This window comes from Amblyomma mixtum, chromosome 9 (assembly GCF_055824585.1).
Source record: "Amblyomma mixtum isolate Tamu chromosome 9, ASM5582458v1, whole genome shotgun sequence".
NCBI lineage: Eukaryota > Metazoa > Arthropoda > Arachnida > Ixodida > Ixodidae > Amblyomma > Amblyomma mixtum.
In genome coordinates this window covers 26,850,099-26,876,414 of record NC_143020.1, presented here as the reverse complement: position 1 = coordinate 26,876,414, position 26,316 = coordinate 26,850,099, and the positions used below count along the sequence as shown (strand labels likewise).

Below are 26,316 nucleotides of genomic sequence, written 5' to 3'. Positions count from 1 at the left end.
TTCTCCAGTGTCAGTTGAATCTACGTCGTGATAGTATAGGCTTCATTTTGAGTGTATGCCTTTCTTTTGGGATATGCAAAAATATTCCCTATCATAGATAGGCTGAATTTCGAGCCGCGGCATGTGTTTTGATCTTACCATACATGAAGAACGGGAAGAACATCGTTTGGTTTGGTTTATTGGGGTTTAACGTCCCGAAGCAACTCAGGCTATGAGGTACGCCGTAGTGAGGGGCTCCGGAAATTTCGACCACGTGTAGTTCTTTAACATGCACTGACATCGCACAGCACATGGGCCTCTTGAGTTTCGCCTTCATCGAAATTCGACCGCCGCGGCCGGGATTGAACCCGCGTCTTTCGAGTCAGCAGCCGAGCGCCGTAACCACTGAGCCACACCGGCGAGGGGGAAGAAAATACATTGTGGAGTTTCCACTGAGGGAACCCTAATGGAGGTGAGGAATGAAAATCGGTAAGTCGAGTGGTGTAGACAGAGGGACATATTGCCATACAACAGTTCACAGGTGATAATGTTGCTGCACCGTTTTTTGCACCATTTGCTGCACATTTGCTGCACCACTGCAGAATGTAGTTTTGTCGTAGCTTGAATGTTGTTTAACTGCCGCGAGCCGTTGTGGAATCCACTCGGACAACAGATTAAAGAAATCAGTTGTTGTAAAAACGTACGTCAAAAGTAATGGGATTTTTGAAATCCAGAATTACATTCATAGCGTCCACCTGGCATTGTCAGCGACTATTTATAAGTTTTGAGTTCGACTATCTGTTATTTTCTGCTAGGGTGCCTCTCTACGCGTTCTCCGCTGTTTATCTAGTGTGCTAAATAGGCCATTCTGCTCCAAGACCGAGTTTAATGTCAATGCGACATTTTTGAAAGTGGCAGCAGTACCGGATTATGCTCCTTATGGCCCAGTGCCATATTTCTGCCAGCCGTGAAATTGTTAGCAGAACAATCAGAAATCGGATGTCCACATTACACCTCTGCGCTGTAGATGAATTACGCTGGCCATGCAAAGCTGTTCCTTGCAGGTAGGCGACCATATCGTAGCACACAACGTTGGCATGCGCGTTTTGCAAGCTGCTTTGCGATAGGCTGGGTCTAGCGTTCCTAAGACGCCGCCAAACGCACCGAATTCGTTTTGAGGACAGGAAAGTGCAGTAACTGCTCCCTTGTTGGTGGACACTTAAAGCAGGGCATGAGGGAAGGGGCGAGGAAGGAAGAGAAAGAAGAAACAGTGCAAGAGGCAGATGCGGTGCGGGACTTCAAAATAATTTTGATCACCAAGGGTTTTCAATGTGCAGTGGCGTCGCTCAGAAACATTGTGTTTTATCCACTGTGCGTCCACTTAGAGGCAGCCCTCCACTGAGGCGAAGTGCATAAGACGCCCGTGTGCTGTGCGAACGGCTCTCGAAGACACGGTGCGCCTCTCTGTGTGGGTCATAATAACTTATACGAAAAAGTGTTGTAGCACTCCTGTTGCATCCCGTTGTCAGTGCAGGTTAAAGAACCCCAAGGTGGTCGAAATTTACGGAGCCCTTCACTACGGCGTCTCGCATAGCCTTAGTTGCTTTGGGACGTTAAACCCCATAAAGCAAACCAAACCATTGCCTTGAGTCGCCCATGTGGCACGTTAGCTAGATTAGTAATACGCAGTCTTATTGTGGGTGGACACCTTGACAGTACCATTAAGAAAAAAAATGAGAGTACTGATGAAATGTGGCAGGTGAAAAAGATAGAGCAAGCCAATTTCCGTTCGCTCTTTTGCAAAACGGGGGGATATCTTGCCAGGAAAATGTCCGCACCGCATTTCTACAAGCGATGGTTCTTGCTCAGCGAAGAGGGGCTTTTTTACACTTTATTCTAATTTCTCGATGTGTTGTTTATAAAAATAATTTGGTGTTTTAAATAACATTCTTCATCTTCTGACAACAGGTTACGCGTTTATTGGAGGTGCTTGCGGCGTTAATAAGGTTGGCTACGGCGAGGACACAGTTGGAACCTTCCGAGGAATCCGAATACTGGCCCACGAGCTTGGACACCTGTAAGAGATGCGCTTGATGTTGCTTTCAATAACTATGAACCGATGCTTACAAGAGAAAAAAAGAGGGAAATGTTAAGTGCACGTCTAAAGGCAGGCTTAAAGTTACCTCATTGCCACTTCGTGGAACCATTATTTTCCTACACCTCCGCTTTGTTTTTGATGAAATTGATAAAACAGCAGAAAGCTAATTTAGTTTAGTTTAGTTTAGTTTATTGGGATTTAACGTCCCAAAGCAACTCAGGCTATGAGGGACGCCGTAGTGAAGGGCTCCGGAAATTTCAACCACCTGGGACACTAGAAAGCGTCAGAATCTTTAGTACGAGAAATACTGCACTGGTAGTACAATAAAATTTGTAACAGTCATTTCTGAGCCCAGAGACATGAATACAGCATTGCTGTCTATGCGATGATAAGATTACGTGTCAATTTATTTATGCATTGCTCACATGCTGTTTGAGCGGTTCACGAATGAAGAACCGCAAGTCGCTCAAGCTTCTCCACTAACTGTCTCTTGAGATGAAAACAACACAGCGAAAAAATAAATGTGGGATTCCCAAGGCTATCTGAAACTGGGGTACTGTCACTGGATGCATAGTGTGGTACCAAGCACTTTTAACACATATTTTTGATACTTTGCGAATGAATCATGATTTTGTGTGATTACAACACATATCTCAGGAAGGATTACATTATAAACAGGATAAACTGAGCTCCGCTGCTCGGCACTAGAAGAAGATAAAAAGGAAAATGTGACTGTTACATCTGAAACACTTTGCAGTTTTTAGTTGCATCACCTTTACGTGTTCTAACTTATATGTCATGATACAGGGGTGAGCTGAGCGCACCTGGTTACAACTTTCTAAATACAGAAAATTAATTTTCATACCGCATTCCAAACATTGTAATATTAATACCAATCATTCGAACTACATATGTCTCTGATGAGGATTTGATGAATTCGTAATAGAATAAAAAGAAAATTTTTGCTCCTTTTGTTTCAGGAGCACATTCAGTGTATTAGTAACTTTTTATTATTTTGTGTTGTTTCACACTCAGCACATTTCAATACTTCTTAAGGATAAGTCACTCGATTTCAGCTCCTGCAGTTCAAAATGCGCATGCGCCGACAGTAAAATGATATGATATGTTAAAGGTGCACTCAAGAGGATTCTGAGCTCGTCTTTTTAGGGCGGGAACTCAACATGCACGCTTCGAGCATTCTCAGAAATTCAAGTTATTTCCCTGTGCGGCAGATTTCCCTATTCAATTGAATTAAACTTCCCGGCGCTTGCATTTTTTTAAAGTCACCTTCGAAAACAGGAGGAGTCTGCCGACGCATGGAGTGCCTTTCAGCCAGCGGCGTGGCGGCTTGCCGCTCTGCCATCGGCGGAGTGATATGTAGCGATCGGCGAAAACAAATCGTCTACGCGTATTTTTGTTTCCGTGGGCCTAATTCACGGCTATATAGTCTTTGACTGAAGCTATTTTCAGGACACCTAAAAACCCAACTAAAATTGAGAGCGAAGCCGCCACGCCACTGGCTGACAGGAACTCTACACGTTGTCTGACTCCTACTTTTTTCGAAAATGAGTTTAAAAAAAGATGGGAGCCGGAACGTTTCAATTTTAATTTCTTAGAGAAATCAGCCGCATAGGACAATAATTCGAAGTTTCTAAGAATGCCAGAAGAGGGGTAGATCGAGTTCTCGTGGTAAAAAGATGACTTCAGATTCGCGTTTATTGTACCTTTAAAGGTTAAACGTTCGCCGTGGACGCAGCCGTCGTAGCGTAGGCGGTAGAGTGCCATTAACGACCTTTCCATGAAGTTGCACAATGTGGCGTTGCGCGACCATTAGAATCACAGTTCCCTCTGGGCGACTAAAAATACCTAATGGTACCAGCATTTCGCACGAACCCCGCTGTAGCTAAAATATCATGAGGAGGATATTAAATGTCTCATGATTTATTTTATATTACCAAGCTTTAACGAGCTAGGATATAACGCTGTCGGGAATCGGAAGGGAGGAAAATGTCATTTAGTGGGAAAACCCTAAAAAGTTCTAGAAGGCCCTACAAGAGAAGTTTAGCTGTGAATACATGTCGCAAACTGTGGCAATTTGCAAAGGCATATTGACCGTTTAGAGGCTGGCTTCGGAAGCCTCCGGGCGTATAGCTCCGGCAAAAATTATGTATCTCAATGCCCTCGCTTTCGGTATCTATAATATACTGCGGAAATTTGTTTAATACAAACAGTTCAGGCAGACTGATATGCGAATTCAGTGAATGAAAATCAAGACTACAGCTAGAGGACAAATGCTGTTTCTATATCATTTCTCTCAACGGAACCTTTTATCATTCCACAGGCTTGGATGTCCTCACGATGGCACGTCGAGCGGCCATTTTTCATCCTTGAGCTGTCCTTGGAATGATGGCTTCATCATGAGCTACCAAGAGGAGAGCAGCAGGAGTATGAAATTTTCACACTGTTGTAACAATATGATCACCAGGCTAGTGTGGTGAGTTTGCACAGTTAATTATTGCTGTTTGGAGAGTGGTGGCAGCCCCGTAATATAAAGAACGATAGAGGCTTTTGAAGCTGACATTACTGATGCTTTAGGGAAAAGAAATAACATAAAATATAACGGTGGAAAGAGAGCAAACGAGAAGAAATATCGACACAAAGATCACTGAATTTCGGCTTTCTGACGGCTCACGCAGAAAAGTATAAATACCGCTAGCTCGACAAGAAAAAAAAGACAATGACGGATGGTAAAGATCAGTACAGACGTGAAAGGACAACTCGTGAACCATAAAGCGTCCTTTTATAAATCCAGAAGCCGTATTTTTAATAGTTCATTCTATTGTTTTCTTTCGCTGTCCCATGACGTCAGGTTTGACAAAGCGAGACAACGTGAGGAAATGACCAATCACAGACACTGACGGTTCAGTTGCAGTACCACAACTAGCCGCATTGCAGCCGCTGTGTCATGTAAATTAGCCTAGGAAAAAGAGGCCTCGGTGTTACCTCCTTTCCACACCATCGGTGCGACCACCGTCGAGCATGGCAGCTTCTTGCTATGAGAAGGGGAAGAAGCATGAGGCCAACTTTCTAAGGATCGCCGTTGCGCATAGTATTCGTACCACGAAAGTAAAATTTACCTGAGCATGTAGTCCCATCGCAACATGAGAAAAAAATGTCGGCCCCTTTCTCCTTGATTTCTATTCGCTGAGAATGAAATGAATGCACCCGCACTTCTGCTCACGCGAGAAGCGGCAACACGAAGTAAATCGTTGGTAAGCACAGATGTGTAACTTTCTTTGACGATAACAAACCTTCTATGAAGGTCGTGTCTTCCAAGACGAACATTGTTAAGCCGCTCACGGTCACAAAGAAAGGCCATTATTGATGCAAAAACGGCATTACACGAAGAAAAACAACGAATTGACACAGCATCACTGGTGTACCACTGACAGTACATTCAGATGGCCACTCACATAAATGAATGTCATAATAATCGAAACAAACAAAACAAGGAAGTGCATGACAAACGCCGAAGTCGAAATGACTACGACGTATGGACGCAGACATCGGTAAACGGAGCACACTATTCTGTTGTAGTCGCAACCACGCCTTCACTATTAGACATGCAGAAACATTAAATGTCCATGACAAACCATACTACCCTGCCCTACAATGCTGCACATGCCATACCTCCCAGTTTCAATCAAACAACGCGTGAAAAATGATAGAAATCATTGGCGTGGTTCCACTACTTTTGTCGGTACCTCTGTAATATCGATTTAAGAATTGCCCATACAACATAAGAAGCAAGAAAAATTTCTTAATGGGAAATAAGAACAGTGCTAATGCACATCGAACTAAGTTTTTTTTTTATTCTGATCAATTAGATAACAAATTCGGACGGCACTTTGACGACCTAAAGTGCGTCAGGCGACAGCCTTTCTGCCCCTATTTGGTTGCTCCTGTTTCTGATCGAATGCTGTTTACGAGTGGCGCCACCAAGGTGTCAAGCGCATGCGCAATAACACCAACCATGTGGTGATCCAATTCTTCGGATAGTTGTTTTGTGTGATGGTGGAGGGAAGGATGCGACGGTAGCCGCTTTCTCACGATCTGGCTTCATACCCACTTGGCTGACGATATGCCCTAGGAACTTCAGCTAACTATATGCGAACCGGTAATTCCAATGCTTGAGCGTGAGGCCGGCGTTCAGGGGAGCTTGAGGAACCGCTTTAAGGCGTACCAGATGGTCTGCGAAAGAGCTTGAGAAGATGACGTCATCCAGATACATGACATACGTCTGCCACTACAGGCCAGCGAGCACAGTATCCATAACTGGTTGAAATTTCAAGGCCTCTGTACAAAGGCCAAACGGCATCACCTTAAACTCATAGAGTCCATGTGGTGTTATAACTGTGGTCGTCTCTTTGTCTCACTTATCCCCTTCAGTCTGCCAGTATCCAGATTTCAAATCGATGGACGAAAAATAGCGGGCATGAAGGAGATAGTCAGGGGTGTCGTCGATGCGAGGTAGTGGATAGAAGTCCTTCTTGGTCACCTTATTGAGCCGCTGGTAGTCTAAGCAAAATCGAAGGGTCCCGTCTTTTTTCTTGACCAGTACTGCAGGCGCACAGCTCAGACTGTTAGATAGCTGGATGACGTTGTATTATATCATTTCGCGCACTTGCTCCGGTGTGGATTCCATTTCCTTCAAGGAAACGCGGTGCCGGTTAGCGAATACGGTGCGTTGAGGTGTCGAGAATAATTCTATGCTTGACGACTGGTGCCCGGCTAACTCGGGATGTCGTCGTGAAGCATCCGTTGTACCGATGCAATAGACAGAGCCGTTCGCGTGTTTGGGAATGCTCAAGTTTGGGATCGAAGTCCAGGGGCAACGTTGTAGGGTCTCATGACGCGGGCGGGGCAGCCTCCTCAGGCAATGCAACAGGTTCACGAATATCGTTAAATCTTTCGATTTGGGCTATAACTGACCCTTTCGTCAAGTGTTGCGGCTCGTTCCTGAAGTTTTTCACGAGGATGTAGGCACACCCTCCCTAAACATTTCAGATCCCTCACTCAACACCAATGCCACGCGAAAGTAGCATCTGGACACTTCCATCCAGAACGCCTTTGCCACATGCGGTTATATAGGCTCATCGGATCAGACCGGCGGGAAAACTTTCGACAACGGCGGCAAGTGAACATGGTCAGCATCCAATTTCAACGCAGCATAGGTGGGTCGCGAGGTATGGTAATGAGGAACATGCGCGGAGGGTCAACATGCTCCGCCCGACATCGTTTACGGCACCATATTCACGGAGAAAGTCCATGCCAAGAATAACTTCCTTAGAGAAATTCTCCAATATCAGGAATGTGGGAAGGATCCACTCACCGTGAATCTTAACGTGGGCAGCGCACTCGCGAGCAGGGTTTAGGAAGTGGCTGCCCACGGTACCAAAGGACGGGCCGTGCCACTCGGTGGTAACCTTGAGAAGACGCTGAGAGAAACTGCCGCTGAAGGTCGAGTAATCAGCGCCGGTGTGGACAAGTGCCATTACGTCCCGCCCGTCGTCTAGAATGTTAACAATGCTAGAGGCCACAAAATGGTTTTCGCTTCCAAGGGTGCCATCGGTCGAGCTGGGACATTCCAACGTAGGCGTAGGTTCTTTGCTTCGTGCGAATCCCGCAAGGCCACCTCCAGGCGTCGCCTTACTCAGTTTTCCTGAAGTGGTGAAAGGGCCTCAAGGCGAGACCCGCGAGAAAGGGATGGTCGGCCGCGAGGTGGCGGCAACCGAGAGGTGCGAGGTGGAGCTGATACCGGCGATGGAGAACGTCGAAGACAGTACTGTATCTTGCGGCACTGTACACCATAGCGGGGCGCGGATCAGCCCGTTTGGAACCTCTTAGGCCGAGTTCGTGGTATGGACACTAGCGATACATGTGGTCAGGCTGACTGCAATCGAAACACAGCGGTCGGCGGTCTGCAGTATTCCAGATGTCGCTCTTCCTGCGGCCCAGCGGTCCTAGGCATGCATCAGACGGGGCAGGAAGTCGTGGCGTCGAGGGCCGGAATCGCCAGCGCTCTGGTACTTGTGATGGACGGGAGGCGTACGATGGACCGCGGCGGAGTAGCTCAGAGCTGGTGGGTTGGCTGCAGCCACAAGTGGGACATCTGGCATCTGCGTGTGTCGCAGTTCTTCCCGAACAGCCGACGCGATGAAGACAGATGCAGGCTGCTCAGGAGCTGGGAAGAGCATTTTCAGCTCCGCTTGGACGACGTAGCAGATTATTTCGAGAACATCGGCGAGGCCGACAACGCCGAGGCCAGACGAGGCAAGACTTGAGACCACAGGAAGGGCGCTCAGTCGCTGAAACTGGCTCATTCTTGTCGCCAATCCATGTTCAATGTTGGTCGCTTCAGCGACGAATCCGGCTACTGTGGTCGGAGGATTGCGGATGAGGCCTCCAAAGATGTCATTCCGGACACCTGTCATTAAGACCCGCACTTTTGTCTCTTCAGTAGCCCGGGGGTGAGCTCGGGCACTCAGACGCAGCACGTCTTCGACGAAGCTTCTGACGCTATCGGTGGGACCCTGGATATGAGCGTGGAGTTGATATTCAGCTTGCGGTAACCGTTGCTGGTTCGCGAACGTGAGCACCAGTTCGTTCTTGTACGTCTCCCATGAGGAGAAACATAACTTCTGGAAGCATTGGTCAGGTGTCCACACGTTATGTCGAGCTACCCGTTCATAGTGCTAGGCCCAGTTTTCAACATCGTCAAGGCCATCGCCAAGGAACAGGGAGGCAGATCTTGGAGTGACAGGCTTGTAGATGATCCTCAGCGCAAGCGCAGGGTAGGTTTGTTGTGACTGGAACGCCATGGTGACGTTGGTCCCCCTTAGAGTCCGAATTCCGGCGCTTGGCCTTGCTGACGTCGGCTAGCGCCAATCTTTGGTTCTGCCGAGGGCTGCTGCAAGAAAACCGGACGGCAAGAACTTAGTACCGGTGTGATGTGCACACCACACTGGTGAGGGATTTTTGGAACGCGGTGTGTCGGCAGTGGTGCGTCGGACAGCGGAGCGCTGTACGTGCCAGCCCCGCGTTGCGGCCTGCGAGTGGTGTGCGCGAGGCAGGCACGAGGAGCGTAGAGCTACGTGTCAGCAAATCGAGGTGTTGAGGAAGACACCGCAGCACAAGTCTCGTCGTTCAAGCGTGGAAGTGGCAGCTGTCGGACGTTGGATCCGAGCTGCCAGTGGCTTCCCTTTGATCACCGACGCAAGACCATTAAGCCTCATTCAAGCGTGGAGGTGGCAGCTGTCGGACGTTGGGTTCGAGCTGCCGGTGACTTCCCTTCAATGACCGACGCAAGACCATTAAGCCTCATTCAAGCGTGGAGGTGGCAGCCGTCAGACTTCGGGTCTGTGCTGCCAAGACTTTCTTGGATAGGCTGCACAAGCCTACGGTGTTTGCGGAACGCCGTCGATAGGACCAGGCTACAGTTTCCCTGTTGCAGCTGCCCAGTTCTTGGGGGCGACTGACAGGAGTTCGACAGCGTCTCTCGTATCCATCTCCGTTCCTCATCCCCTGGCTCTCTACCATCGCCCACCTGAACGCAACGCCAGCGATGCATCGCAACTCGCCAACCCGCGTCTGTGCTACCTGCAAGGCATTCCCGCACCACCTGGGACGCTTTGTAGCCGGTGAACTCTCTCCTTTTTACCTGTTGTGTTTTACGCGTGCCTAGTGTTTGTTTTCCTTAGTGTTTTCGCTTCTTCTATTGGCTCTCTTTCCTTTAAAATATAAACACGGCTTCTTTTTATTTTGTTTGATTTCTTTGTTCCTTTCTTCGAACCTGCCCGCGAAAGCGTTCCCCTTCAGCAGTCGGGGACTCGTCCACCCGAATGGCGACAATTTGGTGTCCACGACAGGACGGAGCCGTGTTTTTTCCCTTTCCTGAGTCTGTAAAGAGAGACGATGGCAACGCTAAAGGAGTTGGTTGGATTAGGCGAAAAGATGGGGTTGAGAGATTCCGAGCTGCGTTCGTGGGTTTCCGCTGAGCAGGAGAAGGAACGCGCTGCACGTGCAGCAGAACGCGAGCACGAAAAGGCCCAAGCAGAAGCTCAACGCGCTGCACGTGAAGCCGAACGCGAGCATGCCAAGGCTCAACGGAAGCCGAACGCGAGCGTGCAAAGTAGCTAGCAGAGGCTAAAGAGCGGAGATTGAAGCTCCAATTAAGGCTCGCAGAAGCTGGTGGGGGTAATCGAAAGCCCGCACCGGGGCCCTCAGCAGCGGTTAGCCCTCATAAATTGATCCCGCCTTTCGACGATCGCAGGGATGACTTAGATGCATACCTCAAACGTTTCGAGCGTATCGCAGAAGGGTACAGCTGGCCCAAAGAAAAATGGGCTACAGCACTCAGTATGTGTTTCACTGGGGAGGCTCTCCGTGTGTTCAGTCGACTATCTCTAGCAGATTCAATGGATTACGATAAGGCGAAGCTAGCCCTGCTACAACATTTTCGGTTCACAGCAGAGGGTTATCGCGAAAGGTTTCGTGAAAGCAAACCGCTTGATAAAGAAACAGGCAAGGAATACGCAGCACGCTTGCTAAGTCTTTTCGATCGGTGGGTCCAGATGTCGGGAACGGTCGCAACGTACAATGATTTACGTGACTTAGTGGTGGCCGAACAGTTCATGAGGAACTGCCATACTCGTCTGGCGATTTTCCTTCAGGAAAGAGAATGCAAGACGCTGGAAAAAATGGCTGAGGCAGCAGAAAACTTTCTAGAGGCCCAGCGGCAAAGAAACATGTCTGAGTTCAAAGATCCTTTCGAGATGGGAGTTCCGAAAGAGAAGGATGCTACATTAAATAGACAGCGAGTAACGAGCCTGATTTGCAATCGTCTAGGATATAAGGCTGCCGACTGTCGCTCAAAACCAAATCAGCTTTATTGCGTTTATTGCCGGAAAACAGGACATGAAGTAAGTTCTTGCTCAAGAAAGCAAGAAAACCAAAACCAGTTGTCCTGTTGCGTTCAGCCAGAGTGTGTTGCGCCTGAAGCAATGTACACAACAGCACGTATGTTTGAACCAGCTGAGGATAAGGTGGTTGTCGGACTCGTCCGGGAAAATCTTGGAGACGCACAACACATGCCTGTCCTAGAGGGAGAGCTACGTGGCCTACTTGTACGTATTTTACGGGGCACGGGAAGTAATACGGTGGTTGTGCGGAGAGCCCTAGTTCCTGACTCAGGTCTCACCGGCTCGAGTTCTACGGTGTTCCTCATTGATGGTAGTAGTTTGGAAGTTCCCGAGGCAGAAGTCTATATCGCTTCCCCTTATTTCACTGGGACGGCCCTGGTGATGTGCATGGAGACCCCGTTGTACGATGTCATAATTGGAAATATACCAGAGGCCCGTGAGCCGTCAAATCCAGACATTAATTGGAAAAAATCAAGGCCCGCAGCTAAATTACGTCCTGGTATAGTCAATGGCGAGGTTGCCTGCGAAAATGGCGAGGGCAAGGGCCCCAAAATGGTATTGGCTGGAAAGGAAAGTAGGGAAGATACTGCTTTAAGCGTCGGTCCCATGCAGTTCACCAAGGAGAAGTTAGGAAAAGAGCAAAGGGAAGATGTATCTTTGAAGGCGATTTGGCTGAAAATAGGAAAGGCGTTCCATGGTAGATACGGCACTTCGCATTCTTATTCTGTCGAAAAGGGTTTGCTGTACCGCCTCTATTATCTCGCCTCTGGCAGATAGGTTCGACAGGTAGTACTCCCAAAGTCTCGCAGATCGCAGGTGTTAATGCTCGCCCACAATAGCCCGTTGGCGGGGAATCAGGGCATTAAGAAGACCGCTGACCGAGTTCTGGAAGATTTTTATTGGCCGGGAGTGCAGGAGGATATTAAAAGGTATGTCAGGCCGTGCCACACCTGCCAAAGGACATGCCCGAAGGACAGAATGGGAAAGGCCCCGTTGGGACGCATGCCTCTTATCGACACCCCATTTGATGGGGTCGCTGTAGATATTATCGGCCCGCTGGCGCCCACATCGGTTAAAAGGAATAGGTATTATCTCACGCTCGTCGATTTCGCCACGCGGTATCCCGGCACCGTGGCTCTACCAAAGGTAGACCCAGTAACCGTGGGAGAAGGTTTGGTGGAGATGTTTTCCAGAATAGGTTTTTCGGGAGAGATCCTCTGTGACCAGGGCTCGTGGTTCACTTCGGAAATGATGAGAGAGCTCAATTATCTCTTGGCGCTGAAACATCTCAGCACGACCCCTTACCATCCAATGCGCAATGGGATGGTGGAGAAATTTAATGGCCCACTCATACAGATGCTGCGGAAGCTCAGTCAAGAACAGTCCAAAACATGGGATCGTTATATCGCTCCGCTTCTGTTTGCATACAGAGAGGTGCCGCAGGCAAGTCTAGGGTTTTCTCCTTTTGATTTGATATTTGGCCGACATGTGCGAGGACCACTCGCAGTCCTCAGAGAGCATTGGTCAAGGGAACAGCTGGGGGAAGAGACAAAGACGACATATGGGTATGTCTTTGATTTAAAAGAGCGTCTCGAGCAAACTGTGAGTGCTGCACATCAAAAGTTGCTGCGCGCCCAAAAATTTCAGAACAGATATTTTGGCAGGAATAGCAAAAAACGGCATTTAAAGGTTGGAGATCGTGCCCTCATTCTTTTGCCGAGTAGCCACAATAAACTCTTGATGCAGTGGCAAGGTCCATTCGTAGTTTCTGGAAAAAAGAATGACGTGGATTATTGGATCGACTTGGGGCACAGTAAGAAGCTATTCCATATCAATATGCTCAAACGGTATGAAGAGCGTTCGTCCTAAGAGCCCGTTTTCTAAGAGATCGTTTGTGAGTTGCCAAAGGATGATACCCAATGTACATACAGTGCTACTTATCCGGAGTTTGTAAATCTGTGCAAATGCATTGTAGTAGAGCTTGTGGTTTGTTTTCTTCTTCTTTCGTTTAAGGTTATGGATTGTTAAGTGTGTACATATTCACTTGTATGGTATAGATGTGTTTAAAGTTTATCTCTGATGTCTTGTATAGATTTCATTTTGCCGTTTTCCAGACGGATAGTGTTTGACTCCATGATATCTGTGGGCGCGTTTACATGTGCCTCCGTGTGTGTCAGTGTAAACTGCCTTCGTGGACTTCAGCGAAATCTAACTTGATTGTTTACTACATGAACACAAGTGTTGTGTGCACCGACGGCAGTTTTTTCTGTGAAAAAACTTTTCGGAAGGGGGGGCATATGTGATGTGCACACCACACTGGTGAGGGATTTTTGGAACGCGGCGTGTTGGCAGTGGTGCATCGGAGAGCGGAGCGCCGTACGTGCCAGCCCCGCGTTGCGCCTGTGCGCGTGCGAGTGGTGTGGGCGAGGCAGGCACGAGGAGCGTAGAGCTACGTGTCAGTAAACCAAGGTGTTGAGGAAGACACCGCAGCACAAGTCTGGTCGTTCAAGCGTGCAAGTGGCAGCTGTCGGACGTTGGATCCGAGCTGCCAGTGGCTACCCTTGGATCACCGACGCAAGACCATTAAGCCTCTTTAAAGCGTGGAGGTGGCAGCTGTCAGACTTCGGGTATGTGCTGCCAAGACTTCCTTGGATAGGCTGCACAAGCCTAAGGTGCTTTGGAACGCCGTCGACACAACTTGGCTACAGTTTCCCTGTTGCAGCTGCCCAGTTCTTGGGGGCGACTGACAGGAGTTCGTCAGCGTCTCCCGTATCCATCTCCGTTCCTTATCACCTGGCTCTCTACCATCGCCTCCCTGAACGCAACACCAGCGACACATTGCAACTCGCCAACCCGCGTCTGTGCTACCTGCAAGGCATTCCCGCACCACCTGGGACGCTTTGTAGCCGGTGAACTCTCTCCTTTTTACCTGTTGTGTTTTACGCGTGCCTAGTGTGTGTTTTCCTTAGCGTTTTCGCTTCTTCTGTTGCCTCTCCTTCCTTCAAAATATAAACACGGCTTCGTTTTATTGTGTTTGATTTCTTTGTTCCTTTCTTCGAACCTGCACGCGAAAGCGTGCCCCTTCAGCAGTCGGGGACGCGTCCACCCGATTCGCGAGCTGACTTTAATTACGCGCGGACTTGAATTACGAGGAGGGGTGTGCTGCATGAGATGCGTGACAAAGGAACTGCCCCAAATGTCGCGGCTTGATGTGAAGGCTGGCGGCGAGAACAGTGAAAGGAGGGGCACAAAAGCAGGCAGGTCGAACAACAGCGTCGTCGTCGGCAGAGGGTGAACGCTCCTCGTTTTCTCTTCCAGTCGCTACAATATGCAGCATGAAAGAAGTATCCGCAGCCTATAGTCGCGTTTACCCAACGTATCTGTAATATTTGTTTAAATCTGTGGCTCTTTCATTCTCTTGCGGTTGCGTAGCTGTCGTTGGTAAGCTTCAATACATACACTACGCGTCTATAACAGAACTTTCGCGTAAAATGTGCTCTCGAGGCTCGTGTATTTTGACGCATAGGGATTCGTAGGCAGCGCTGCCTTGATGATGGCGACGTTCACCGCTGCCTCCTTGTGCTGTATCGGCGGAGTGTATTCAGTGCGCGGTGCCCCAGCGACGACCCGCTATCTGCCACTTGTGAGCATCGCTTCCCTGGTCGACAGTATGAAAACCAAATTCTTGAGGAAGCATAATCATATTGCATATAAAGTTTGCGTGTACCATTCAACTGCGTACGCGCTTTGAAAAACGCAATGTTTCGTTGCATTCTCATTTGTCAATTGGTCACATGCAACTAAACCTTTTTTGAAGCACCACTGTTCATTTCCGCATGGATAGCGACTGTGCTATTGTGATAAACAACTTTTTGACAATACGTTACTAGAGTTTTGGAGCAATCTTTCCCACAATTTTGTAAGCAGAAAGGATGACAGCGAAATTGGGGACTGACATCAGAACAAATTCAGAGGGTGCGTTCCAAAAATTGCACTTTTTTGCGACCGTCTCTTTGGCACTGAGGGCTAAAGATTTAATCCTTGAAATTGGCACAGGGTTGTGTCGTCCCGTGCTTAGTCTTTATGTTCAAATTGGGCTGCGAAGACTAGTGGTCCTCGTTAGTCCTGAAAGGGCGGGAAACTGCTGAGATTGCTTTTGTTGATTATTTTGATAGACACTGCGTCATCACGTTCCGAACAATTTGAGTTATTTTTTGCAAGTTATTGAGAACTTCAAATCAATAAACAATTTACGGCTCCTTGACAGTAACCGAGGTGGCTGTAAACCAATATTATATACACCCAGCTTTGATGGAGGATTTCCTGCCCTGTTGTGCTTAATTGTTAAAAAGAAAAAATAATTATGGTTATACCAACAACATTTATTGCAGAATACCAAACAAATACTTTCAATAGATTGCATGGCACTACTGGCAGGATATGAGAGGAACGTGTTTTTTTTTTTTTTTGCAAACAAGACGCAAGCATTTTTCCAGCAGTGCGAAACGCTGCCTTCGTTTGCTGTAGTTTCGTTGCGCTGAATGCAGGTAACTTTGGCGTTGTCCTTAGAAGCCTAATTTTCCTGGGGGGCAGTTTTCCCCCATGTGGAGCGAATAATCTTTTACCTACTTCAGGTCTCAGGAAGGGGCGTGCCTACGCAGAAAGATAACGAAGAGGAAAATACGAGGCAAATACTTCATTACGAAGCTAGCCGGGGATATACTCAGCCGAGACAAAGTATGCCAGATGGCTTTCCCCAGAGTCAAGGGCACATGTTTTATCCCGGTAAGTACACTCTTGGCCATTGAATTACGTTTTAAATTTTGGTCCTAGATGTATATTTCGCTTCACAAAGCATACGATAATTATTTTATTTCATTTCAATTTGAATTTAGATGAACACTATATTGTAGCGTGCAACGCCAAAAAAAACACCCGCGCAGAGACGAAAAACCTGTGGCGGTCACCCAGTGGTTCGAGCGCGCGCGAGAGAGCCAACTAACTTCTTCATCTTCTAGCGCATGCACTACTTCTGTCTCTTCTTCGAATGCATGTATCACTGCCCCCCTCTTCTGCAGCATCGACACGATGCGGCTAGGAGAGAAAAGTCAGCGAAAGGGTAGAACGCAGCTGCAGTGGACCGCAGTTCAGTCAGGTAGCCGGTCGTGGTAAGGCTTCATGCGAACAACGTGTACGACTTCAGTTCGGTGCGACCGGCGCGATGCACAAGCTGTTGGGGCGGGAGCAACTGCATAAGTCACATCACTGATGCGGCGCACTACTTCCTAAGGGCCGAAGTATCAGCGCAGCAACTTTTCAGAGAGCCCGCGGCGACGAACAGGTATCCAAATCCACAAAAGGTCGCCGGGCGCATAACTGACGAAACGGCGCCCAGAGTTGTACCTAGCGGCGTCACTCTCCTGTTGACGGTGGATTCGCAGGCGGGCCAGTTGGACGCGCTTCCTCAGCACGCTGAACGAAGGTATCGACGTCGAGGTCAGCGTCAGAGTCGCAGTAAGGGTCGACGGGCAACATAGCATCCAACGGGGTGGTCACCTGGCGACCGAAGACAAGCTGAAAAGGGGTCAGTCGGGTTGTTTCCTGCAGGGCGGTGTTGTACGCAAACGTTACGTACGGCAGAATGGTGTCCCAAGTTCGATGCTCTACGTCAACGTACATTGATAGCATGTCGGCGAGTGTGCGGTTAAGTCGCTCTACCAACCCGTTTGTCTGCGGGTGATACGCCGTAGCAGGTCGATGGCTCGTGTGCGTCATAGTCATCACGGACTGGGTTAAGCGGGCCGTGAAAGCAGTTCCGCGGTCAGTAACAACAACGGCGGGTGCTCCATGACGCAGGACAATGTTGTGGACGAAGAACTGCGCCACTTCAGCAGCAGTGCCTTTGGCAAGAGACGTAGTCTCAGCGTACCGTGTGAGGTAGTCAGTCACAACGACTATCCAACTCTTCTCAGACGAAGACTTCGGAAATGGACCAAGGAGGTCCATGCCCACTTGTTGGAAAGGGGTCTTCGGGGATCGACGGGGTGAAGAAATCCGGCTGGTTTCAATGGAGGAGTCTTCCGACGTTGGCATTCACGGCATGTTTTACGTAGGCCCGCACCGATGGGAGTAACCTGGGCCAATAATACTTTTGTCTAATCCGCGCGAGTGTACGGCTGACTCCAAGGTGGCCGGCGGATGGTGCATCATGGCAGGCACTCAAGATCTCTGACCGCAACTGTGATGGTACGACAAGTAGGAACACTTCTTTGCTGTTGGCAAAGTTAGTCAGGAGGACATGGGTGCGGCCGTCACGTAGTTGGACGAGACCTCTTGCAACGGCAAGTCCCCGCTTAAGCAGCAGTGGACTATGGCTGTCCGCTAGGCCCTCGTAGTCGTGAAAGAGGTCATTCCGCACGAGCACCGGAACACTGCACCGCGGCGGCACCGTAACGTCGTTCTCGACAACGCGCAGGGCGTTGCTGCAGGGATCGCGGGAGTCAAAGCGCGCCACGGCGTGTTTGGTCGAGAACGTGACACGTGCCTCCTGAAAGTCAATCACAGCGCCGTTCGACTGCAGGAAGTCGATCCCCAGAATCAAGTCTCTGGAACACTCGGGGAGTACGACAAATTCACCAACGTACGTGAAACCACTAATCCCAACTCTAGCCGTGCACTTGCCCACAGGGGAAATTAGCTGGCCACCAGCGGTGCGAATGGGGGTCCCCGTCCACGGTGTCAGAACTTTCTTAAGTTCTCCAGCAAAGACACGGCTCATAACAGAACAGTCAGCACCGGTTTCGAGCAGCGCGGTAATCTCCGTGCCATCAATTGTCACACGCAAATCGGATGCAGCGTATCTGATACTGTCGCTGCCTCTCTCTGTCCAGGTATCGTCGGCTCGAGGGTTTCGCGATGGAGGATCTTGACACGTCCCGAAGTCAGCGGCCTTGCCTCCAGAGGTCGCTGGTGTTAGTTTTCCCGACGCGGACTCGGCGAGCGACGGCCAGCAGAGCTACTCTGGCGGCCAGGGCTGGAAGAGCGATAACGGAGAGGCGTAGGGGAACGGGACGCGCGCCTTCCAGAGTAGGCAGGGTTCTGGCGTGCCCAGAGATGCTGCGCAATCTCATGCGGTCGTTCGCCGTTCTGAGGGCAGGGTGCGTCGGGATGGAAACCGCGAAGGCCCACTTGGCGGTACGGACATGCTCTGTAGAGGTGACCGGGCTCCCCACAGTGGTAGCAGAGAGGCCTGCGGTCCGGTGTACGCCACAAATCCGACTTGCGAGGGCGTGGCCCAGCTGTAGCAGATGCGGGTGCGGAATATGCGGCGATGTTACTCACGGGGGTCGTCGGGGCCATACCCTAGCCAGGCACGCTTCCGTGACATGTGCCGATGTTGCTCACGCCAGGCGTTGGGGTAATGGGACCGTAGCCTGTCGTGCGACGTACAACGGATGCGTACGTGGGTCTGTCATCCGACTGGAACGGCGCTTCGGGGACAGGAGGTGCCTGCGCAGCCTGTGGCACCTCGTCCCTGACGATTTCAGTCAGCGCTGCCAGCGGCGCAGGTGCAACCTGCGGCAGATGGGTCCGTTGCAGTTCCTCCCGGACAACGGAGCGAATTAGTTCGCGCACGGTGTCTGCACTGCCGCCGAGACACGACGAAAAGCCTTCGGGCACCATGCAGTTGATGTCCCGGTTGTACTGGCGGGCCCGTTGTTGCAGCGTCGTCTACATCGTGGCCGCCTCGGTTAGAAATTCCGCCACCGTGCGGGGTTGGCTGCGCACGAGGCCCGCGAACAGCTCCTGCTTAACCCCACGCATGAGATGGTGCAGCTTCTTCTCCTCTGTCATGTTGGGGTTGGCGCGCTTGAAAAGACGGACCATGTCTTCGGTGTACATGCGCACGCTTTCGTTCGTGCGCTGATTTCGGGAGTGCAACGCAGCTTCAGCCTTCTCCCGGCGGTCAGCGTTGGGGAACGTAGCCAGGAGACTCCGGCAGAACGTCTCCCAGGTGGGAAGTGTAGCCTCGTGGTTTTCAAACCACGTCCGAGCAGACTCTTCCAGGGCAAAGGAGACGTTATTCAGCTTGCGCTCGTCGCACCAGCCGTTGTAGCGTGCGACCCGCTCGAACGTCTCCAGCCAGTGCTCAGCGTCTTCGAACACGTCACCGTGAAAAGATGGCGGTGTCCGCGGTGGGTGGCAAAGGATCGGCACCAGGGGCCTGGTGTCAGCAGCCATGGCAGTTGGACTCGACGGTAGAGGCTGGATCGGCGGCGGGGTCCTGGTGTCAGTTGCCATGTCAGTTGGACTCGGCGGTCGAGGCTGCGTCGTCCTTGTTGGCGGGGAAAGGGGCCCAAATTCAGGCGACTCTCCGCGGAGACGGCGGCTGGGTCGCTGGTGAACCGGTGTGAGGTCCGTAGTGACGCTGTACGGAGTTTGCAGGTCGGGAAGCGTACCCAGCACTGCTCCACCAAACTGTAGCATGCAACGCCAAAAAGAACACCCGCGCAGAGACGAAAAACCTGCGGCGGTCACCCAGTGGTTGGAGCGCGCGCGAGAGAGCCAACTAACTTCTTCCTCTTCTAGCGCATGCACTACTTCTGTCTCTTCTTCGAATGCATGTATCAATATTAAGGTTTAAAAATTTATTGGGGATTCTTGAAGGCCACAAGGCTGTTAACTGCTACCTCTACTTGTTAACCAAGAGTGAGATAAAGTGGACACGTTGTTCATCCATGATCCGTATTTGAATTCTTTTGGAAAAGTGGAATACATCGTGCTCTGTGGCAATGGTAACTAAGCAATCACAACTATGAACCGAAAACAAAAAACGCGACATTGATCAATCGAGAACACGAATTCGTGGAGTCGAGTAAAATGAGCTACATATGCACTTAAAAAAATCACTTGTCAGAAGAAACCAATCATATTAAATGCACCTCCCACTTAATGACGTCAAAAATATAGTCAAATGATTATTCCATACTAACGCATAGAGTTTATTTTGAATTGAATACTGAAATTGAATTAGCTGCCAGACGACGCACATTTGTTTCTCCGATAAGGTGCGGAGAACACGAAAGTGCTGGAGATACATGAAAGAACACGGATAGCATTAAATTAATGCTGGGCAGTCTGGGAAGGGAATAACAGTTTATGGCGGGTAGCCATGCGCTGGTATTTGCAAAGAAAAATTAGGCGAACGCTTAGCCCTCACCTTAAGAGCAGGCGCCGCAGCACCTTCTCCTCATTTTTCTTCTTTTCCTTCTTTTTCTTTTTGATTTCTCACCGAATGCAAATCCACAATCACATTACCGATCACAGTCATTGATTACAATCACAATCACTGATCAGATTACCTATTACTAATTTCCAGTAATAATTATCAGTTACCAATCACCAATTATTATATAGGACCCACTGCATGACATACCGCGCCACTAAAAACTGATACAACCACACATCATTTGTTTGATTGCAGTTGAGCACCATGCCACCGCCTTTTCATTCCGCTCATCTTCTCACACCTAATTAGCATATATGTAAATACACTTGAACACAACAAACAAAGTGTAGAAACGCTGTACATTTCATGACGTTTCGGCCGTTGACCAGGCAAACCGACTCAAGTCCCCGACCGAAACGTCATGTGAAATGTTTCTTCATCATCCTATTAAGGCGGAAGCCTTTAATGCCTCATCGTTGTAAGCAAGAGTTATCGACAGAAATGTCACGCTTATCAATTGGTCGAAACGGCCGTGACGTCACAGTGCGCGAGTTCCAAACGGGGCCAATAGTACTTTGGCTAGTAAGCATGCAACCAATTATAGGGATCGTATAGTGATGCTCCAAGTAAGTGGGAATGTGTTTAGTTAAATGCTTAATTACTCAATTAGCCTAATGAACCCTTCTAGTCAGGCCAGATAAATAAATAAAGCCCAGTAGGAAATTCGTCGAGTTCGGGAATCGAACCCGACCATTGTAAGTTTTCTTTCCAGCAAGGACAATGCTGTTGATTTTATGCTGACTACTGTAACCTGATAAGAGCTCTGCTATATGTATTTTTTTCCCTTTGTTATCTGTATTTCCTGTATTTTCTTTTTTTTTGCGTGTGTGTGAAAACAACCAAACCACTGCATTCCTGTCAAAGTGGGGGCCCATGGCCTTGTCAAGCTGTCAAACGGCAGCTTTTACTACGGGTCCCCAGCATCATCTGTACCACGGTGGCAAAATAAAATTTGAATTTGAATTTGAACCCCAGTCTCCAAAGTGCGAGACGAGCATGCTAACCAATCCGCCATGCCAGCTTTTTTTTCTTCAACATGGTATTTATTACAGTGATGTAATGTTCTATGTACATGAACTATATACAAGCCATTATGAAAACAGTGGTAAACAATACATATTGAAAAGATCATGCACTAGAAAAGGGGCAATGCAGAGCACATCACTAATAGTGAGTGCCACTCTGGTTTTCGTACTCAGTCTGGGCATACACGTCTCTTAGATGAACAACCATTCGACTGAAGCGATCCTTTGTGGACACAACAGGTTCACAGTGTCTGTACATCATGCGGGTTTTCCAGAGGCTGTGCAGTCCAATCAGAAAGAACATGACCAGGGGTTCATCAACAAATGGCAGCGCAGTGAGATAGCGAACAGAATGTGGAGTCAGATGAATTCTTTTTTTTAAATGTGCGTTTCAGGATATCCCAGAAGAGTACCGCATCATTGCAACTGATGAAACAATGCTCAATTGTTTCTGGTTCATCACAAAGGCGGCAATTAACGGTAGACACAAAAATGCCCTTTTTCTCTAACCTGCAACGCACCGGTGTGTAACTTAAAGAAAAAGGTCTTTGTACACGGCGAGACTGGCATCTTACGTACTCTTTTGAATACGTCATGCCCCGGTAAACCACAATACAGAGAGCGGTACATAGGCGGAGGGAAGAGCATACTAATCAAATCCTTATACAACTTTTTCCTCGACACTAAAAAAAGGAACTCAGGAGAAAAACGAACAAGTAGGAAACGGACAGCCAAATACACCTCTCGCATTATGCCCCACAAAGACGGACGGCCACAAACATTGGAAGACACAATGAGGTTGGGTAAAACATGAACTAAATTTGTTTGCAGGAATGAACGTACTATTGGGTGTGTAGTGTCACGGAAAAACATGAAACGTGACACTATCTGTCGGACATACAGGTGAACTAGACCAAGGCCGCCAGCGCTTACAGGCCGATAAAGGTTATCACGCCTCATGGATTCAAAAGACGAATCCCACACAAAAGTAGCGAAAACTCTGTGAAAACGCTGGATAGGAAGTCTTCGGCAATGAATAATTTGCAGTACATAATATATTTTAGTGGCGAGAAACAGATTACAGGCGGTCGCCCTGCCAAAAATTGAGAAGCCATGGGGGACAAACGTTTGAGCATAGCGCTGAAGAGTTGACACGCGGTCTTTCCAATAATGTGCGCTATGCTTATTGGCACTCAAATGGACGCCAAGGTACTTTGGTGGCCTGCATGTCGATGTTATACCAGCATATTCAGCAGGTGTCCTTCCCCAGCTACCAAACCAAAGACCGCAACTCTTAGAGCGATTAATCCGACTTCCTGAGACCGAACCAAAGTCCTCCGTTAAACGAATAACCTCCTCGATGCTTGGCTTATCAGTACAAAAAAATGCAAGGTCATCTGCATAAGCCAATACCTTCAGTTCGTGGCCCATTATTCGGAAACCATTGACAGCTCTACTGTTTATAACACTTATGCAAAGCGGCTCCAAGTATAATGTGAGCAGGAGCGGAGACAGTCGGCACCCTTGTTTCACCGAAGACTGAATTGGGACTGGTTGCGAGAGACAGCAATTAACAATCAAGCGCGTGGTACAGGATTTGTAACAAAGGCGTGTGCCAGTAGAAAGTATTGAACCGAGATTGACGTGATTTAAAAGTGCAAAAATAAATGAATGGCACACTCGATCAAATGCCTTTGCCAGGTCAATTTGCAGCATTGCTAATTGTTCTTGAGCGTCACTGCAATACTGCAACACCGTACGCGCTACATGTAGGTTAGATTGTATTCATCGTCCCCACAAGCCACATGTTTGATGAGGCCCAATCAAAGTAGACATTGCAAGCTGCAGCCGATTTGACAGTACTTTAGCAAAAATTTTATAATCTACATTAGAAAGCGTGATTGATCTGTAGTCATCTACAAATCGAAGCTTTTCCTTATCCTCGGTTTTTGGTATAAAGACAATATGACATTTCGTAAATGATTGAGGCAGAATTTCAACATCAATACTTGTCTCGAAAATTTGGAGCAGGACCGGGGCTAGAACGGATTTAAATGCCTTGTAAAATTCTCCTGAGAGGCCGTCAGGCCCCGGAGTTTTCGAAAGCGGCAATTGATCAATTGCATCTTGCAATTCACCCAAGCCTAAAGGGCCACTTATTGCCTTGCACGCATCCTCATTGAGTGGGTTAATCATGGACACCAATCGCGCTATATGATCATCATCTGCAGTGCTAGACGTGGCAGCAAACAGAGAGCTATAGTGGTTTTCAAACTCGGTAACTATGATATCTTTACTTGTGACCAGGGCACCGTCATAGTAGAGCTCAGAAATTTGCTTGGCAGCCACGTGACGACGCTTATCTAGCAAGGCCTGTCTAGTAGGCTCCTCCGACTGCAGATCACGGTTGCTGCGGGATCGTACACGGGCCGCACGATAGCGTTCTGCATCAAACTTCTGAAGGTTGCACTTAACAGCACCAATTTCCTCTGTGTACAAGCCAGGAGCCTCACATTGAAGCGCATGCAGATTATAAAGACTCTGAAGTAACCGTTTCTCCTCACCATGCTTAAGATAAGACTTCACGGAGCCGATCTCAATAGCTATGCTACGAACTTCTAGCTTAAACATCTCCCAAGCTGCAAATAATGGGACATCCATGACCAAGCAAGAGTCCAAAGCTGTCATTACTCGCTGCTGAAAGTGCTCATCATTTAGAAGCTCGGAATTAAGCTTCCACAGTTCCCACTGCGGCTGAAATTTGGGACGGGCGCATTCTCCAATCCGCGCAATGACCATAGCATGATCTGAGAAAGAAACAGGCTTGACATGACATGAAATGTGCCGTTTAAGGAGATCTACGGAAGCGTAAATGCGATCAAGGCGTGAACGTGAGGCTCCTCTGATGTATGTGAAGGCGGATGGCAATCCGGCATCAATTAAACCTGCGTTTTCGGTAATAGACAATAATGTACCAGAGCTCTTATCGGCGTTTTGGTTAGGACCTGTGCGATCGCGTGGGTCGCACACACAGTTGAAATCACCCACGAAAACGACATAACGATCACATCCTAGGAGAGTTGCAATGGCATGAAAAAAAACTGCTCGTTGCACCGGATTATTTGAAGCATACACATTGACAACCCTCCACGACTCGCCATGCAGTAGAAAGTCACAACATATCAGACGCCCTTCTATGTCAACCTGGTACTTAAAGTCAGAAATAGGTAGACTCTTCTTTAAGAAAAGAAAGCAACCTGCCGAAAGACCCACTGAGTGCGACACACAGACGTTGTAATCTGTTAGGAAAGGTCGCAGGGCTATCTCTGTGTCCACTTCACTTTCTATCTTAGTTTCTTGAATAGCGACAATGTCTAGCCGATTGCCCCAAAGCAATCGGCGTAACTGTACCTGTTTCTGCCTTGAACGGAGTCCACATATGTTGGGTGTTGCGACAGTCAACTGCTGGTTAGACGCCAGGGTGGCTAACCTGAGCTTCAATCAGGCATCCACGGTGTCTGGGGGCATCACTCCGGAAGGTGAGGCCTCCCTAGAGTTGACGCCCTTTCTCCATGATCTGGAGCGCCGAGGAGGTTTCTTATTCTTTGACTTGCGGAACTATTACGTCCATCACAGGCGGGACTTGTGCTTGGCGGGGACACTGTCCTCAGAGGAGGCAGAACTCGGAGATACACCGCGCTCCGAGGCAACACTTAAAATTTGCTCATCGGCATCACAGTTGCCGTCGGGGAGTGAAGTGCCAGGTTGGCACTCTGTTACCTGTGTGGCACATCCGGCAGGAGCCTCAGAAGATGTAGCATTGCAGGCACTAGGCGCCGGAGCCACACCGTCGTCCTTGTCTTCCTCTGGCCCAAGCACAGCACAGGCACGTGCGTAAAGAGTCCCATCACTGACACTACATATCTGGAGCTTGCTCCGCCAGGCATCGACGCTCATCATCTGCAGACAGCTGCTCCATCTGTGAAGGCTGGGTAGGCTCATGCTGCACAGCAGGAACGGTACCAGACAGCGGGTCAGTAGTCGCTGAGTCAATGGGCGCAACGGCTGGCGTGCCACCAGCAGCATCCAAAATTTCTGCTGCGTCCATCAAGTGCTCCTGCAATGCGTCGTCCATGGCACGGGTGCCACCGCGTAGCTTATCAGCATACGACACTACGCACTCCTCTGTAGTATGGCCGAAACGCCGACAATCATCACACCGAGGAGTGCGGCAATGACGGCGTATATGGCCAACCTTGTGGCAACGGAGACACGGTGGTGGCCTTCCTGGCACTAAAACCAGACATTGTACACCGCAAATTGTCAAAATGTGAGGCACGTCGTTGACAGTGACGCCATCAGGAATAGTAAAGGCAACGTCTCGATTCAAGGTGCGCATGCCCTCCATTTCTGGAACCCTCCGGTGCTCCACTGTGATGGACGTAATCGTTCCGCAAGCGCGAAGGGCGTCCCGAATGTAAAAATCTTCAAGATGTTCAGGGAGCCAAAGTATCTTGAGCTTTACTGTCTTCGGTTCCGGGTCAGTCACTAGACAACAGCGGTTTTTCACTTGTAACTCCCGAGTGCTCACGAGCTTAGCTTTCGCTAACGCTGTCTTGCATGTTATCATCCATACGTGAGACATCTGAAACTGTCCGATAGAGCTGATGTCACAGAGGTCAATGACACCTCGTAAGGCATCTCTGAAGTCCTGGGCACGATAGGGACGGCCAGCAAGGTCCGCATGCAGAAATACGGAGTTAAAAACCAGCTTACCAGCAGGCAGACGGGGAAGAACAGTACGGTAAGTATTACTGGCAGCAGAAGCCGCAACAGTACCTCGGCCTTGGGCCGATTTATCCGCCATGCCAGCTCGATGGTTTGAAATGAACAAAGGCGCGTCTAGTGAATACGGTGTCTTCGTTGACTCCCATCTTCCTTCCT

The 26,316-nt window shown here is 49.0% G+C and overlaps 1 protein-coding gene across 1 annotated transcript in view; it reads left to right on the top strand.

Annotated features, from left to right (window-relative positions):
- Positions 1–26,316, top strand: part of LOC149328572 (venom metalloproteinase Antarease-like) — a 61,113-nt gene that overhangs the window by 26,151 nt on the left and 8,646 nt on the right. Inside the window, exons 10-12 of the mRNA XM_089560842.1 lie at positions 1,948–2,056; positions 4,419–4,571; positions 15,693–15,843. Coding sequence (XP_089416968.1) covers positions 1,948–2,056; positions 4,419–4,571; positions 15,693–15,843 — 413 coding nt within the window. The remainder of the gene's footprint in view (positions 1–1,947; positions 2,057–4,418; positions 4,572–15,692; positions 15,844–26,316) is intronic.